The 19,731-nt window shown below is 39.3% G+C and overlaps 1 protein-coding gene across 4 annotated transcripts in view; it reads left to right on the top strand.

Annotated features, from left to right (window-relative positions):
• LOC110377914 (protein prickle) overlaps positions 1-18,644 on the top strand; it is a 272,653-nt gene extending 254,009 nt beyond the window's left edge. Inside the window, exons 6-7 of one of the 4 annotated variants that reach the window (XM_049845093.2) lie at positions 10,841-11,044; positions 16,317-18,644. In XM_049845093.2, the coding sequence (XP_049701050.2) occupies positions 10,841-11,044; positions 16,317-17,351 (1,239 nt within the window). In that variant the 3' untranslated portion in view covers positions 17,352-18,644. The remainder of the gene's footprint in view (positions 1-10,840; positions 11,045-16,316) is intronic. The other 3 variants (XM_064038078.1, XM_064038079.1, XM_064038080.1) reach the window with 3 other exon arrangements.
• The last annotated feature ends 1,087 nt before the right edge of the window (positions 18,645-19,731 follow it).

The raw sequence follows: 19,731 nt of genomic DNA, 5'->3' as shown, positions 1-19,731 counted from the left end.
GCAGTTTTAGGGTTACGTGAAAACTCCTGAATTACTTAAAAAGGTTTCTTCATACAATTTCATATGTAGATAAACATCGTCTCGTGTGTTATGGAACGAAACTGCACCTAGAACTTTATGTACATAGTACCTAGACTTAATTCTACTTATGTGTCAATTAATTGTTTCATCGCTAGCAAATAAATCTACTAAGTAACTACTGCAAAATATGCATGCATGCTAAAGCGTTTTTCCCATTTCTATTTTAGGTTCGTTCAAAAGTTTTCTTTGAATCAAAATAAAACCTACAGAACTCCTGCCCAACTTCTAGCTCACTCTTACCAACTTTTTAACTAATTTCCAAAACTTATGTTTGCATTTTTATGAGTTTCTTTACAAGTGTGACACGCCCGCTCTGGTTCGCAGCTTGTCCCGCGATTATGTTAATCATCACTTAGAATATTCATTGAAAAAAACACACCCTTATACTTTATCTTATATTGTTGCTTTTACTGTTCTATTTGACATGTCCGAGCCTTCGTGTCTGCCTGTCATCTGTCGGTGACTCGGGTTTTTTATACCAATTGTTATTGTGTAATGAATATTTAAATGGGGCACGTTTCGGCTGAAGAATAGGACCTTAAGTATGTTATCCTTATTCTCCATCAACCTTCAAATTACCATTGATATGATTGCCTTTCTAAGCAAATAAAATACGCTTTTATATTACGTCACTCTCCATACTAAATAAACGAGACGGAAAAACCACAGAGCAATACTATTCACCCTTTATCGAATTAAGGGCATATCTTTAGTACCTAAAATTTAAAACAACTCCCCTACACTTAATTCCAATTGTATTTATTGAATTGCCCAATTTTCTGCGAACACCGCAGAATAAACAAATCAAATCATAAAGAACGTCCTTCGGCGGGGTCACCTTAGCGCGACGGGCTTAATAGCCCACCCTGGAGTACTCCTTACCGGTAACCCTTGGAAAAAAACACTTCCTTGACTACAAGAATTTTATTATTTGTTTCCTATACAAAGAGTTTTGCAGTCTCTCGGAAGCATAGACCTCCCGAACAAAAACTACGATGTAGTAGCTGTGAAGTAGGTTCGTGACTTTGTCGAAAGCTTTTGGTAGGAAATCGTTCAGTCTAGACGACTGTATAGCTAGCAAGGTGAAGGTCGCAGCCTGCTGCGCCGTCTCTATGGGGATGAATACAAAGTGAGATGATTGTAAATTAACTCATGTATTCAAATAAGTAATTTCATTTTCATTAGAAACTATTTGTCTTGTAGGATTCTTACAAAAATCTGACCTAGAATATACCTGATATTAACATTCTATATGATATTTACAAAATGTGATTCGAATATTTCATTATTTATTAAGTAAGTACAATGTAAATAAATATACAATTCCAGTTAGAACAAAACAATAAATAACACAAGCCATTAAATTCAAAGAAAGAAGAAGAGCTACCAAACATCCAAAAAATTTTAACGAGTTGCATCCAAAATTGAGTCATAAAAATGGCAAAACATGCAGGTTGACCAATTAAGCCATCTAGTGGGCCCTGGAACAACACAGCCGGCCATACAGAGCTATCGCCGATAAGATAGCAGTAACGGGCCGCAGTTCCCACGGCGACGAACAATGTGTACGGATAGATAAAGAATTACTTCAGCAAAATAAAGGAGTTGTGTTAGCTTGTGTCATAAATGGCGATATGTTGAAAGGTGGTGTTTCTTCGCTTGTAACCTATTTTGCTTTCGTTTTCGGAAGCGCTTTGTTCTTCATCTGTAACTGATAACTGAATCCTAAGGTTTTACCATGTTCTTTTTAATTGACAGCACAATCAATTGTATGTGCTTTTTACAAAATAAAGTTTGGAAAACATTAAAATATTTTGTTAGCTCTCTTTATCAATACACCGCCTAAATATTGACAAAGTTTCGAAGCTTGTGGCGGAATGTTCCACATTGATGGTGACGAGCCAACAATAGTGTACCTCTGTTCGTCGACTTTGTTCCGCCGACGAACATAATCTCCGAAACTTCACATTCCTCACATAAAATCGTGGTGCGAACAAAAAATCTTTGTGATTCCGATTTTACTGAGAAGGGATCTGTACCCGCGACGGTTTATTGATAGATTCCGTTCAATGTGGTTACTTTGAATTGCTGTGATTTAATGTGGATGTCTAAGTTTTATTTCTCGCTTAAGCACTGTTTATTAATTCCTTTTAAGTAACACATTTGCAGTTAACCTTTCAGCAACATATTTGCCTTCATCTATCGGTATGTACAGATCGGATTCAAATATTTCCAAAACGCTACATCATTCGTGCCGTAATTGGCCCTAACGTGAGAGCATCTAGTTAATTCAACCGTCATCCAAAGAACCCTAATTCCTAAGCAGCCGGTGCGAGAATCTCGGCTGCGACACAATAATGCTTACCTATGAATAATAACATCAAATAAAAAAACACTCGGGACTGAAGCACAATCGTACACGCTTGTAGACAAACCATTATATAAATACAATGACATGTTGTTGTCCCTCTCTGGCGCCAGTATTTTAAGGCACTCATTTTATTTTCCATCTCATTCATCTGAATTAGCTTTATGCTTAATTTATAATGTTAAATCTGGTGATTGTGTTTATTTGGTTCAAAATTTAAGAAAGGTATAATACTTCTTGAGTCAGAAGGCAGTTCGTTCTACGGAATGCATATAAATATCAAAATGTTATCAGGCCAATTAATTCAAATTCCCACCTTCGAAATTCACATCGAAAAACAATTAAAATTCCTTTGAGACCTCAGCAAGGTCACATGCCCCGCATACCCTGAGGACCAGGGTCTCGATTGAAATGGAACTTATTCTCAACATGGCTGCCGACAAAAACCATTTATTTCAATATAATTTAAATAGGGTTCGGTGTGACCACGCCCACTGTGAATTAGAATACCGATGTTGAAGATGCAATACAAAAATTCCACTCCAAAAAAGCGGGCTGGCTTAATTTCGACATTCCTGAGAGTCTGAGCACCTCTCAGATTTTAGGGACCTAAGTTATAAGGTGGAATGCAGAAAAAGCATTTTGATCCTCACTTGAAATGTGTGTTAATAATTTTACTCTGGTTTGAATACGTGACCCTAGTCACCAACGCATCGGCTTGAGGTAAATGCATGTTTACCGGGATGGAGAGTTTATTTTAATTTCTACTAATTGAGCAATATGGCAAAATGATTCTGTTAATACACTTTGTAGCCGACCTAAACCTTACTCATGTGTTGAATGCAAAACTTTCGAGCACGTTAATTGATTCTTCGCTTACTCGACATTCCATTGCTATTTCAATCATTATTTGCCCAAGTCTTACGAGCATACGACACTTTTATTAGTTTTATAAATATATAACTTTTATTGCTACTTAGAACCCTCACTCGTTTGCTAATAATAAAAAAGCTAAACTTTTGAACTCATGTTTCCAAAGTAGTGGACCACGCACAGTTTCCCCGAAGCAAAAGATTCAAAATAAATCAACACTATCTTCCCCACAGATAACAAAAATAAACACCAAACCAATCAATTAGTCAGTCCGTAAAGTCAATTGGATTAGATTCCACAGCCACAGCCCAAAAAAAAAAACTTAGGAAAGGCGCTATAGCCTCCACTTTTAATTATCGTTTACCGACGCATTGTTTAGCGTGAAAAAAAAGATAAAGAAACAAAAAAGTTAAAAGAATATAAAGTTGTCGAAGATAGAAGTGATCCATTTGGTGTCGGGACGTAAATCTACCCCGGGCTATCAGTTACACCGACTGCTGCAGATAAAAATAATTATTGCCCATCTCTGTTTCTTGATAATTAGAAAATTATCTTCTAATTGTGTTTTATTGATATTTTTATTACGAATAAACTAAAGTTTGAGCTGATAAAACAACAATTTCGTTTTGTTTTCTTTTCTGCAGTTAAATAATCTGTGAATCGTATCGTGGCCGTGTCGCTGTAATTTAAATAGCTTGTCTAATAAGATGTGAAGAGAAATTCAAAGAAATGTATTGAAAATAATAAAGAAACAACAGCTATGAGTATGACGAAGTTAAACCGTAACAAGATCGCTGTGTACCGTAATGGATGTAAACGAATATAAGGTTGTGGCACCAGAAAAGTTATTAAAATAAATAGAGTATTCAAGTGCACTTGTACTCAGTCCATGTATTCAATCGTGTCTTTTTTTTAAGACGTCTTGTATCTGGTTTTCTTAGACTAGACCTCTTAGACCACGAAGCCAGAACCAAGCCTTGTACTTCTAGAACTGTTTCAACACACAACCTAATTACTGGTGCCTCAAAAGCTCAAGACCTAAACCGGTCGGGCCGTCCCCGTCCCGCGTCCTCTAAACCTGTGGATTTCGACAGTTTTTTAGTTTTTAGTGAGGTCGACGTAGTGACGATTTCACGGCCGAGGCGATTCTCACACGCGCCTCGGACCGCCCGCGCCGACCATCCATTTTTTACTATAGACTGGATTGTGATGTCTGTTTTACGATGACAGAAATTGCTTTCATGATGGGCTCTTGATTTCGGTGATGGAGTTGATTTTTGATGATGAGTGGTGATGATGTTGGGGATTAGCTGTTCTTGTAGTTGATATTTGATAGGTTCATTGATCTATAGAAACGTTTTCATCTAGATCAACTTCATACTAAACCAAACAACGTTATTTAAGCTCAATGTATCTTCAATGGCGTACAAGGCGTCTCGAAACCTGGGAGAAACCGCTACAAGGACCAAAGATGGCCGATACCACAAACAAAAACAAAGTGAGAACAAACCTCTCAGAAACTCTCCCATTCCGAAGCACAAACAAACTACTCTACGAAAACAATCAATGATGCCTCTTTACATCTATTCTAGTGTTATTGTAAAGGGGACAGCTTTAGTTTTTGTAATATACCAAACTATACGTATGATGATCACAAGAATTAGGTTGATAACTATAAGAACCATCCTAATCTCCTTCTGCTGATTTGGAGAAATAAATTAAATGAAAACCATAATCCATAAGTCATGCTGCTTTGCTATAGAAACAATCTTGCAGTCTCCCTGGCTTCGTCTTTGGTACACGAAACACTTAAATAACGTTATGCGTGCACGAGACTTGAAATTGCTCAATTTGACGGTAACTTGGTGTTCTACTGACCCCATGCTTTACGGCGTGAAAATACATTTAGTTACTTTATTTTATAATACTGCATGACGTACCGTCTGTAGCGAATTCTGACTTTAATGTTAGTTGCCAAATACTTGATAGTGTTTCCTTATAACTTGTCTATATTTTCTTTTGGTGCTTTTAAGGCAGCTTTGCTTTCAGTTATTTACTGTATTAATCTAACTTTCGCCATATTTCATAAACCACTATGATCAAAACATACCGTTCTAGTTCAAAACTCTATAAATCTTGGACAACATATATAAAAGTTCTTCCCCTCTTCTTTTTACTTAACAAGGGTTTAAACGTCTCCGTACATGAATCTAAACAACATGGCAGCGCATTGTTTGTCAATTTGTTTGTTGAACAATAGTGTCGTTTCGCTAACGCTTTCCCGGAACGCGAGTATACGTGATCTCGGTTCGATCCGCCCGATATTACGCGACCACCACGCATTTCCTTAAAAAAACTATACTAAACTACGCCTTTGTAACACAACCATTGCTAGCACAACAAGAAATGTTCCAACTAAAGAGTGCAACAAAAGCAGCGATGTATTGAAAGCAATCGATGCAGCAGCTTCAGTTTGTTACGCCGTCAAAGCGTTTAACTGTCCGGGGGCACGCTGCAGGTATCTTCGGTTAAAAAAAGAAAATTAAAAAATAAGACAAGTGTAGGGCCTTACGCGTGACGTACACTACTGTGGGAATTGTAGGAACTGGGATTTGGGAAGATAGGATTCCGTGGGAGGAGGTGTAAGTAGGTAAATGAAGCTTCATTCTGTAAAGATATAAGCTCTTATGTCAATTAACGTCTGAAATCAGGAACAAGTTGCAATTCGCAAAATGTTACTTTCAAATCAGAAATTTTAATAACTTTCCAATCAACCACAAACCACAAATAATCCAAAACGGAATGAATATATAAATCAATCCTCTCCATACAAATGTTAAAATAATTTCACAATGTATTCTGTCTTGTGATTACTAAGAATTACAACAATAAGTGACGCTCTATTAACAGATACGATTGCTGCAATAAAAATAACAACAGTATTATATTTAATGTCTTGTTCATAATCGGTTGTCACAATCCGTTAGTCTGAATCAATCCTTAATCCGAAATGGCGAGTTTACCAAATGATAGAAGATGATTGCTGTCAAAATTATCTCTCAAAAGTACCGCCGCGAATCTTTTGCCACTTAATCTTTCTACACCCTTAAAATTATAAAACCATTATACAAACACGCTATTTCGACTGATATCTTCCAATATATCTAAAAACAAAGTATCCGAAGCAGATCATCAGTTTTTTCTCCGCCTATTAACATCGTAGTAGGTGGTCCGTCAGCCAACACCAATATTTGCGATATATTTTACAAATCGTCAGTACATCGCACGTTGTAATTAGCTTGCCGAAAGTTAGCCCAAGTTTTTGCTAGCGGCCCTACAACGTTCATTTTGCGGTAACTGAAAGTGTAGATCTTCTTTATGCAAGAGAAAATAAGGTTGCATTTCGAGTGAAAGAGCTCTTCGGGCACAAAATTCATATTCATAATTAGGAGTGATCTACGTCGGCGTCTTTTCAAGTCCAAATCGTTTCTGATGGTGGACGGGGCGGGTCTCTCGGACCTCTGTTTGATTTGGTCCTCGCCGCTTGTGTTTTTTAATAAATTAGCGCCGATTTGTTCCCGACGGGGGTCTATTACACCCGTGATGACTTTTTTGATGATGATTGGCCGTTTTTCATATCATTTGTGTGGTCCTCCCGTATTTATTTGTTTTCGGAGATCCCAAATTATTAGCCAGTGTATGTTTGTATTTTTATTGCTGAAATAGTTATGAAAGCTCAATCCACGTTAAAAACAGATGCGGAAACCGATAAACCGCAGTTCTCTCGTACATATCAATTAAATCTCAGCCTGCATTGCGGTGTAGCACTAGTAATATGCGGGCCGCGGCGCAGCACGCGTGCAGACTGCATCATTAGATAAATAGCCAACAAACACTCGCCCCGCTTAGCATTCACACTAAAATGACTGGTGACTACCCAGGGAAGTCGCAATTTCCTCAGGCCGACATCTAAATCACTACCGGCCTCATCACCACCGGTTGCTGTAGGCTCCAAGAATCGTAGGTGAACAATGGTTGGTGGTGACGTCACCTCCGTTTCCGCTCAGCTGACCGTCCGTCCGTCTGTCACGTAGCAGTGAAAGTCAAAGTATTACTCATGGCACATACGATGCGTTTGATCGGCTGCTATGAATGGGGAGCGAGTGCTGGAGTTCAACAGGACCTGATTGTTATGCGGAGTTTGCTCACTTACGACTGATATGATTATGTGCATAATTTTTAGAGAGCAGGCTAATGACTTGAGCTAACTGATGTCATTACCAGAGGCTGAGCAACTTTAGGTTTAGACAGTAAGTTACTTATCGTTGTCTAGATTTAAATGATAACTCAATCGAAAAACGACAACTGTGACATCAGAACCTTCAAACAAAAATAGCACAAATAGAGTTCCCGTGAGCCAAAGCACATGTTGATATCAATTCATAGAAGGTGATTGATTGCGGTAGAAATAGGTATAATAAATCAATCGAGGAGTGCAAGGTTGTTCCGAGGAATTTCGCCACATTGCGGCGTTTGGGCCGACGGTAAGTTAAAGGTCAAGTAGGCAAGTTTACCTCACTGCCACTGCAATGCATGAAATTGTCGAGGCTACGTACCTACTGTTATGAAGAAAGAATATTTTATCTTTAGTGTAAGTTGCACAAAGTATGGACAATTTGCAATAAAATCATATATTAAAGGAGATTCTTCTGAGCACAATTCTGAGTAGTGCAACTCCATCTATTCTCTAACTCGATTTATTGATCTCTCAGCTCATAACTTGATCATACATAACAATCCTATATAATAGTGGTTGTCAACACGACCAAGCTCATACAGATTTCACATAATCAGTACTTTCACCAACAAATTACTCGAGACGTTCATATAGGTTCAGCAAACGAGAATTGGGTCAAACTGCGTGGGATCACAGTTTACTTGTGTAAGGACCTCAGCTAATTAAGTAAACCCCTGAAACGTTGCAATATACAGGAGACGCCAGGTCTAACTATAGTGGTTTACTTTTAAACCCAGGGCTATCCCAAAAAGGAGAAAATTGCCTCTTAGTTTGACCCTTGCGATTCGTTGTCCAATGGAGAAAATTGCTCGCTATGCTACGACGACTCAAAGCGAAAAAGTACTCCAAAATCAAAAAATTGTGATCGAACTCTGATTACAGATTTACCGCCTGTCGGTTATCATTTGGGATGATTCCAATAAAATCAATACGAAAGTTTTTTTTTTATAACACACGTTTGCAAACTCAGGACTCACAATTCATTAATTTGCGGTGCCCCATGATATGCCTAACTAGGTCGCTGTTCCAGAAACTTACATTATCAATTGATGTCGTTATAATCCCACCCAGTTAAACCATTTATCTTTAGAAGCATGCATTTACCTTGTTAATAACTCTTATATTGTTTTAATTGTTTAACTAATGCTTTAACTACACGCTATCTCTTATGACTTGCGCAGCACACAGCGTGGCGGAATAGTGAGTCATGCGCGAGAGCGTCTGGCTGCGCAGACGCATCGCCCGGGCATAGCACGCCAGTACTCTATAGTAATCGTGCCTTGAATCCGAGGCAACACATTCCTCACGAAATGTAGCCATCGCTCCTCAATGGACGCTATACCTAGCTGTACGAAGCGTTGAACTTCACGCCTTATGTATGGTGAGAGAAAAATTTGACATGAGCTTTTGCTTCAAACATAAAAAAAAACCTACAAACATCCGAGTTGAGGAAAATGTCCTTTTTGGGAAGCCGGTCAAAAATTGTGAATTGTCAAAAATATCACATATCTGACTTCAGTTCGCAAGTACCAGCGACATCTTTTACTATTACCGCAGTTTCCAAATAGAGGTCTAATAAACCGTCTGAAGGGCCGAACACAAAGGGCGCCGGTGGGCCAACACAATGACATTATATGCTCGTTCCCCGAAGGTCCCTCGTACGTGCCTAGGTCCCTATCAGAGCGTACCTCAACGCGAATTTGTGCCCTTCAAGGGACAATGCGGAATGTAGCAAAGGGTTCTTTGTTTAACGATGAGAATTTATTATAAGTAACTGCCAATGAAGTTTTTGCGATCGTATTCATTTAAACTTACATGAATAATTCTGTTAACGTTCGATTTATTTAGGAAACTTGTGCTCAATGATTGTTAATCAGCTTTGAGCTTTGTGGACTGAACGACCAGAACGAATCATAATCTACTTAACAAATAATTATACTTGTACGAATTAGGTATCCACTTTTCACAAGTGACGTGTTAAAATATTAGGTAAAATTAATAACATAGTATAATTTAATTTTAACACTGCATAGACAATCTTAGTACATTTCCATACCCAAAGAAGGCAAAACATAAAACCAGCATCACCTTTACTTACTCTAGCAAGCCACACGCGTGAATCAGTGCTCTGCTCCGGCGCAGCTAAACGCGAACACAAGGGATGCCGCGCCGATGACTTGACCGGCTACTATTGTTGCCAGCGCCATTTTAGGAACAACCCGAGCACTTCCTACACGAGAGGTTCATTCATTATGATAGGCTAGCTATAAATGACGCGTGACTGTGTAAGTGTTGCACAAAAACTATTGACGCAAGTTGGAGATAAACATAGACCATGTGACGAATGGTATGGTCACAGATTACTTACATAGTTCAAGAGTTTTCACACTGATAATAATTATTAAAGCACCTAAAAATATATCATGCCATTTAAGTCTACTTTAGGTCCATGAAGAGGACTTTACATAAAACGAACCCTAACATGTCTTACCAGCCTGACAATCTGCTACAGTTGCATCAAACAAGGATAATTTATGACACAATTTGGGATCAATTTTGGAATATTTTGGTCCTTATACGCCTGGCCGTTGGTCTTTCCATACGTAGAACAATGGTCGTCCTTCTGGCCGAGGTGGCCACAAGGTCGCCGCTTATGGCCAATCATTATAAGTGGAATACATTAAGTGGTCGGAAGTTAGGCCGTTTTCTAATCTTCGCGAATTAGTATGCAGAGGCAATCGGTTAGCGCGTGCCGATATTGTAACAGTAGATATTTTGTTAGTCATAGCTGCCTAAATAGATACTGTAGTAAGCTGCTCCTACAAATTATTCTAAGAACTCTGTAGGAACTGTAATTTATAATATTCTTCTATTCAGGATGTCTCAATCGCCAATTTGCGTACTTGCCCAGCATGACGAATATTGTAATATCCTCTAGTAACGTTCATCCGGAACACAAAAGTTATCTATAATAATAATTTCGTGCAGGATATGGTAAACTCGATCAACACCTTACCTGATTAATAGAGACCAAAGTCAATAAAAAACAAAAAACACAAAAAAGACTATGTACTTACCCTTGAATTTAAGAATGTGAATCAGGATAGATGTGCCCACAACATTTATCGATTGGATTATGTGCTACCTTGCGTCATGCCTCCATATAGAGGTACAAGAACTATATTCTCTCAAATATTAATTTGCTATATTTCCTCCCCCAGTGCGAGGAGTCGATGTCAGCAGGCGACATGTGCGTGTCCGCGGCACGCGCCGGACCATCCGCGCGGTGGCACCCCGCCTGCTTCGTGTGCTCCTCCTGCCAGGAGCTGCTGGTGGACCTGGTGTACTTCTGGAAGGATGGACGGCTGTACTGCGGGAGGCATCACGCTGAGACGCTCAAGCCACGGTGTTCCGCCTGTGATGAGGTGAGTGAAGGAATTTTGTTACTTTTGTAAATGGATGCAGAGCTGAAGTGGTTTGCTATTGAAGATTAGATGTTAAAATCAATAGGAACAAAAGTAAAGCTAAAAGCCTTCAAGCTCCAAAAAAACGGCAAAATTATTTTTTGACTGTTTCAGAGCTGCAAAGAGTACACGTATTATACACCAATAAATTAAAATTAACTACAACTGATAAAACGAACAAATCACAACAATTACATTATCAGCGACAATTAATATGCCAAACCGATTGCACGGTGTTGTTATCTTTAATTTAGTACAAAACGGCCATTACCTCAACCTGCAACATTATCATAAAATCGCGGGGCTGCGCGGGCGCCGGTGACGCAATTGCGCGTGCAGTTGGCAATATCCGCCCAACGGACCGGAAGTAGATAGCATCGGGGGGTGGGGGGTGCATCCCCTATTATTCAGACATTACACAGGCGGACGCCTCCGTGGCGGAATTTATGCTGACCAGCCATATGGTTGTAATACATTGTCCGCTAAAAAATATGCGTACATTTGAATATTATATCAGAAATTCTTCGGAAACAGACACGTCACCTACACTTTGTTCTCCTTTGACTTTGCATAATCCAACATCTAGCCATGTCAGATATATCCAGTAAAAAAAATCCTCTGCTTTCATTACATATTAGTTAGGATCCCTTTTGCACATGGCCAGCTATACCCCCCACAACTTCACAGACCACCGCAGGCAATCCTGTAATTTCTAGATGAAGATAACAAACGAGGCGGCACGTATATAATCTACTGTCGAACACAAACTCCTTGGTATTCACTCGCCCTAAAACTTCGTCAGCTGAAGGGAGCTACGACCTTTTGGGGTGACACGGTCAATTAATCTTTTTACGAATATTATATTCGCAATGATAAAACTATTTGAGGTTTGCCTTTCAAATATGACATTATGATTGTATTGATGGAGTGGAGACCACGGACTAGCAAGCGCAGCGTAGGACGTCCACCAACGAGGTGGACAGACGACCTTATAAAGGTCGCCGGAAGACGCTGGATGCAGGTCGCTTCCAACAGGTATCTGTGGAGATCAAAGGGGGAGGCCTATGTTCAGCAGTGGACGTCATATGGCTGAGATGATGATGATAATGATGATTATGATTGTACACACTTACTTCAGAGCCTACTATCTACTACTTTACATAGCTTTTTGAAAAGGCAAAGATATGCTACGCTAGACAAAAAAAAACCTAAAAATTGTCGCTAATCTTTCTTACAGGTATAAAGTAGCTGCTATCATAGATAAATTCCTAAAAAATACACCATTAATAGTTTTATGATTTTTTCTACTTGGTCAAACCACCGCTCTCCGGACTTCGGCACATAGGGCCTTCCAGACACACCACGCGATATCAAATCTAGGTCGAGGGGAAACGCCAGGGGAAACATTAGGGGCAAACGGCCAAATCTCTTGATCTTACGCCGATAAACACGGCTTTAAGCCCCTGATAACTGAAGTAGCCCTTTCAGTTATTTAGTTTAAGTAGGTCGTTTCTGTTAGTGGGCGTTCTGACTTTTTGACCACGTGGTTGTCATGGAGACGCCAGGTTGGGCAAAATATTCTTTATAGATAAGAAGCATTTACTAATATTGGAATACGTACTAGGCTTGAAATCATAAACATGTACGGAAAATTATTTAAAAGTTAGCCTAACAAGAACACTTTTCTTATGCATTTTGACCATTTAACTTTTAATTGAGCCATGCTCAATTAAAAGTTAAAATTTTAATCATCGGATTATTATTTAAAATCATAAAAGTAAATAGCAAATGGTTGCATGTTCGATAATAACTGTCGGAAGGCCATGGGAGAGCTGATGTCTTCATAGCTCTCTCGCCAGTAATTAGCGCAAATTATGCGCTCCGTAGTTAATGTACACCGCGTCCAAAGCAGATTGCCTCGTCAAACTGATTAGAAGATCGTAATGTGATTATAGAAAAATTCCAACAATATAATTTAAAGCAGAAAATAATTTTAAGCTGAAGAACCAAGTCATCATAAAAGAGGTTTTTTTGGTAATTTTAAATGTTTCAAGCTTATTTAATTACTTGACATTTCATGGGTGAACCAACTCAACGCTTGTCGTTAATGAGCTCTAAATACCATGGCAATAAACCCCATGAAACGGCAATGATTAATGCCCTCCGACATCACCCCATGGAGAAAACCTCATAATTATTCGCTGATCAAACACTAAGATAATTATAATCTAGGAATAATTTCCAACGATTAATATTGCTCGTGTTGCCTAACCGCGCTGATTACTATAATTTACTTATTAAAATGCCTGCGTGTGCCCTTATCGGAATCAGTTAAAACTTTTATTTATTTTACTCCCTAAAATAATCGTGATATTTTGATATAAAAAACACCATGACTATTTTTCTATTTGATAACATTTTTGGGTTAAGAAGCGTGATTTTTAACGCCAACCATAAAAACGAGAAAATATATTCCTGAATTTTTTTTAGAAGCACTAGAATGATTGTTCGTCACGTATGCTTGAGCAAAATGGTGAAAATTTTAAATTCTTTTGTTTTGTACCTGGTGATTTGAGGGATCAATTTGTGTTATGATTTACATAAATACCATTGAGTAATGGGTTTGCATGTTGGGTATTTAATCAGTTATGGCTTGATCTAAGTGTATGGGGTCTGGTATGTGAATCGAGATGTAGATAGCCTGGCGAGTAACGATGGGTTGAACCCGCGGGTGCACTGGTTTATACCGCGGCGTCACGCGACCCACTGCGACTGTCTGAGGTAGCCTGACTGAGGTGACAGTGTCGTGGTGTCTGTATCACTTTATTGTCAGCTAGATTAGTTAGATTTGCTGCATCGCATGACAAGTATAATTAGAATTCTTGATAAAGACATTCTTTAAATAAAACAAATTGAAAGAAAAACACCATTTTCTTAAATAGTCTCGAAAATTATTCATTTGATTTAAACATTCTGATAACATATACGTATATCATAGAGCATCTTTAATAAAATGCTTCATGTCAAAATTATGAAAATCTTTTAAAATTACACCAAAACTTCGATAGTCATTACTTTAACTGAACCAAAACTTCCCTCCAAAATATATAAACCCCAAAAACCAATAAAACTATTTCACCGACCCAGTTCTGTCTACAAGTCACCATACATTACGACTGCATTTCGTTGCACCGCACCGTGCAGGAAGGCCGTGCTAAAAGTTAATACATTTAGCTGCAATGTCAAGAGTGCAGCAATGCAGATCAGCTCCAATTTATGTGTAGTTTGCAGGCGATAAGCGTTGCTTTTGGCCCTGACTTTGCCTGCATAATATTAAATTAAAATAGGTGCTAAGTTTTTAGAAGCTGCTTAATATGTATAAGCTGCCTTGTTATTTTTTGCGTTGTTTAATAATTTAGTTTATAAATTTTATTAATAGTTCATTACAGTTTAAAGAATGCATAATTGAGCACCTACTTCATTATTCGGCAAAATAACTTGACTTACAAATTTCCCTGCATGGTAAATAACTAGCTATAGCAATCCTCTCGCGCTGTCAGAACCGACTCTACATAGGTTTGGATCCGGATACATCCGGATTACATTACATTGTCCAATCTTACATAATGCGACATACATACACTTCTTGCATAATTTAGATCCTTGCAACATTATCAATAAAAAACATAATACAAAAACTTAAGCACTATCTAAGTGATATCGATGATTCATAACCAGATGTCGATAGAAGTTAGTCATGTCGACACATGTTGTATCGATAACAATGCACAACACTAGTCATAACACGTTATCGGTTCCCATAACATTTGTGTCCCTTCTCTATGTGTAATTATAAAAATAGTGTTAACAAAGTCATCCTGCGTTACATTGGAAAATTCATTTAAATACAACTTGGAGAAATGACAAAAATATATACGTTTAAATCCAGTTTACTTTTATATTCAAAATGTTTTCATTTTCATGTTTTCATCTCTCTTACAACTAAAAAAACCTAAAACAAATACATAACTGGACATCAAAAATACAGCAAACCGTGCTTTAAAACAATAAAAAAATTACCGCTCAACCAAAAATACATACAAACTTAATCCCCTGAACAACACAGAACTATAGTTCCGGCCTAATTGTTAGAGCATTTCACAATAAAACGGTAGCTGATAACGCGTGTGATAACCACGCTCCCATGGTGGGAGTGGTGGTGGGAGCCCCATGACCTGCCTCCTGGGGCCATGGCGATTGTCCCACGGGCACGGGAATTAGGCTATATACCCTAATTGTTGCTAAGCATGGCAAATATAATATAGTCATACTTTATACTAGGAAAACTGATGTAAATTTTCATATCTTACTTAATTTTGTCGGTGTAAATGTACGATTAATTGTGTTTTTTAAAGTTCTGTAAATGTGTAATGAATAGGCACTAAATAGCTGTTTATTTTTAATGTGTTGTACAAAATGTTGTAGAAGTAAGTTCGATGTCTCGATTATGATCTGATGTTATACGTCAGAACTGTATACACAATCATTAAAATATGTAAATTCTTGTTACTCTGCTAGGAAACACGTAAAAATGACATAGGTAGGTTTTTGCAGAAAAACATGGAAATATTATTTCCTGGATTCTGACTTCCTGGCATGTCACAGTGACACTCTTGAGGCTCTGAAAGGTCGGCTGAGCTCGTCTCTTTAAACAATACATTGGTCGTTACATCAGAATACAACAATAGCCCAATTCACGGACAATTGCAGCGCGTTGAAGAAACACGGAACACATCGGAACACAAACAATCGGCCGGCGTGCATCCACGACACAGAATACCGTTTCTGAAATATTAATAATGAGTGAATAGTCCACTAATGAACGTGAACAAAATATTACTCGCCGGCCGTGGGAGCCGTTCCCATGGCATTGTCGCGAACCAACTTTCTTGGGGTCGACAGCACCGGCTAACACTATGAATAATAATGCCTAATTAACCCCATGCTTATCCAGATAATTAATTAAATTGAACCGGTTTTAAAATATGGTGTAATTGAATATTTGTCTTTGAAGATGACAGCCTAGTGGCTACTGCGTCAACGTTTTATTCTTATTGAAGTTGCTTATCTGCAGCTTCAATTACGGTTCTAAATGACGTACTTACTTTCATGTTCTCATTGAAGATAAGTACTTAGCGAATAAAATTTTAACCATGTATATGTTTGTGACCAGATCATCCTGGCGGACGAGTGCACGGAGGCAGAGGGTCGCGCGTGGCACATGAAGCACTTCGCGTGCGCGGAGTGCGCGCGGCAGCTGGGCGGGCAGCGGTACATCATGCGCGAGGCGCGGCCCTACTGCCTGCCCTGCTTCGACACCTGCTTCGCCGAGTACTGCGACGCCTGCGGGGAGCCCATCGGCGTCGACCAGGGCCAGATGTCGCACGAGGGCCAGCACTGGCACGCCACCGAGCGCTGCTTCGCCTGCCACACCTGCCGCGCCAGCCTGCTCGGCAGGCCATTCCTACCGCGGAAAGGAGCGATATTCTGCTCCATAGCGTGTTCCAAAGGTGAGCCACCGACGCCGTCCGACTCCTCAGGGCCTGGACCCAGACCGCCGCGTGTACCAAAGCCGAGAAGAATGCCATCGCCTAAGTCGCCGCCTAGATCTCCGCAAAGAGAACCCTCGCCACACATGGACGCAGATTCAGAGCCGAGTGAGTCGTTAATACGGGAGTCTCCGCCTCCTCACCCACCCCCACCGCCGCACGCTTGCCTCAGCCTGGACAGAGCACTAGCAGACTTACGACTAGAACAGTCGATGACGGAGCATCAAATACAGCCCACACCGACGTTAGACGATCACAAAGATGAGTCGCCTGATGACTGGAAGCCACCGCATCCTGTGGAAGCACAGGCAGTAGTCACCCCAGGACACTCATCTTCGATGCCTGAACTTACATTAGTGGACGGCAAGTCGCCGAGGAAACCGAGAGGGGGACGGACGGTGAGGTTTTGCGGTGACGACAATGAAGCGTTCGAGCCGGACGAGCCGCCGCGGAGAGAGAAGGTGCGTGACGAGGACGCCAGCAGCTACTGCAGCACGTGTTCTTCGTCGTCATCGTCGGCGGAGTCGTACACGCTGCCGACACGGCGCGCGTACGGCGGCGTGCGCATCTCGTACGTGCCCAACGACGCGCTCGCGTGCGCCAAGCGCGAGCGCGCGCGCAAGAACGCGCAACACGACAAGAACTGCATCATCTCGTGATCCTGGCTGTTCGTGGTGCCTCCTCCCTCCTAGTGAACACACCTCCGATGTAAAAGACTGACTTTTTGATAGATTGTTGTAGCCCCCACGCCATAGTATTGTTAGATAGATTACAAAAAGTCTTCCTTAGCTGCTTTGAAATCTTGCCACGAGGCCTGCTGCACACGAGCGTAAGTCGCGGATAATGGGAGCCAGGTGCGGTGCGCGTGCGCTGATCGTGTTGTGACGCGCATAATGTCGCCGGTATCTATATAAAAGGCTTAAACTGGAAGGGTTTGGACAAATTTATGTTGGAACGAGTAATTTGGGATTAATCGGTTTAAAATGTGACGTTTTCCATTCATTTGTAACACCTTTGCTGGCTTTATTTGTAATGGATCGTTTTGCCGCGCGATAATGTTAGATTGTGATGCGCAAACTCTGTATTATTGTGAAGGGGCCTAAAGTTAAGTTGATATAACGACGTCAGCTTTAAATTATTTCTGATTTTAATATATAACGTGCGTAGACATATCGAATGCTTTCTGTAGTTTATTCTTGTTCATGAAATGATTAATTTAAGACATATCCCACTTTGCCACTTAGCTCCTAACTTGCTGTAAGTGTAATCTAAGCTAGAATTAAGAGATTATTGTAAAGTACAAATAAACATGTTATTTTGTATTACAATTTTATACTTTTGGAATGTGTTCAGTGTAAATAAGAAGCAATGTAGGCGCTAGGAGTTGTAAGGAACTTGTTAAATGCCGATACTCTTGACAAAGTCAAAGCGAAGTGAATATTATGAGGATACCAGTCGATATAGGAACACTATGAGGCCTAGATATCCATCATCACTATTGTCTACGTTTATATCCGCCGCTCATATTTATTATCTGAAGCTAAAACTACTCTGTAATCACTTGAAATGTAATGAAAATAAATTGTTTAATCGTCATTTTTCATTTCATACATAGACTGAGTGTCTGCCTGAAGTCAAGGACCTAAGGCTATCTAGAATTTCTCACACACACACATAATTCATATTATTTATCTCTTAGGTAGATTATGATCTTAATTCAATATTCTTTCCTATTAACATAATACTCAGATTCAAAGAGAATGCTCATAAACATGCATTTGTTCCAAAAATGTGTATTTAATATAAAATTAGGAATAGTTTTTTACGAGAACCACAAATATTGTACAAATATATCGAAATGTAACAATAAATTAATGATGTACGTAATTTTGTAAGTTATTTGTAATAAGAGAAAACGAATAAAATAAAATGATTTGGAATACGTTTAGTTTTTGATAGTGGCAACCCCTTCCGCAGTGGGAATACGATTATTATCGACCGCACGGAGTCTGGCAATCGGCCAGGAATAACTTAACTAGCAGAAAGGCAGAAAGCCTTTTCCATAATACTTCAACTATCAGACTGTTTATAAATTAGCAAATAAAGTGGCGCACTTTACAATTTATCGCTACTAAACGAGGCTTATATTGAAGTAACGGTTTTTGTAGTTTCCTTATGAACAACCACAAACTAAACAGCCTAAAATTACCTGCAGTTTATACATTTCAAACTGTATATCTATATCAGAAAGGTGACATGAATGACTTATATTTTAAAAACCCAAGAAAGCCAGAAAAACATGTCAGGATTTCCTCTTATGCTTCCGACCTCTGACATAACCGATTCAAAGAACTCTCTAAAAAGCGTTGTCACAAATATTTTCTATATACCAAGGTTCCCAGCTCCCAATATCTAAGCTGGGCACCCTGGAGCAATCAGTGAAAGTGTGCGCCAACAATATCGACGATGTGGGAACATTCACGGAGCACGTGACGACGCCAACCGCATTGTCTAAGAAAAAGTTATCTCACATCTATCTGAGAATACTTAGATTTGATGTCTGATTGAGTACTGTTACATTCTTATGGAAATATTATAACTTCCACCTCTAGGGGACTACAAATGGTCGTTAAAGAGAATTCGTGTCAGCTTTCTGAGGTCCGACATAATTATCTGGGTAAATTAACAATGTTAGGAAAGGCAAAAATCTCTTCTCTGTAAAATTTTTAAGAAGAAAGGAGGAAAACTGAACCTCAAATTACTTTCTTCATCTTTATATTACTTAGTGCCACCGTGGGAGGCATTTAGAAACTTGAATGTACAACAGTGGCGAGGCGTCCTTATAAGCCGATTCCCATCGGCTTCCCTTTAGAATTTCAAGAAAGAAGCATAGGTGTAAGTTATAATATAGGTAAGTATAGGTATAATTAATATAATCATTTAAACCACACAATTTAAATATGTAGGCAACAAAACGCCTACCACCGTAAAAAAAATTGTCTATAAATTACTTGAAACATTTTGCTCCTACTAAACAAG

This window comes from Helicoverpa armigera, chromosome 15, assembly GCF_030705265.1.
Source record: "Helicoverpa armigera isolate CAAS_96S chromosome 15, ASM3070526v1, whole genome shotgun sequence".
NCBI classification, from domain to species: Eukaryota; Metazoa; Arthropoda; class Insecta; order Lepidoptera; family Noctuidae; genus Helicoverpa; species Helicoverpa armigera.
Note: the sequence above shows the minus strand (reverse complement) of the source record. Positions and strands in the feature narration are given on the sequence as shown.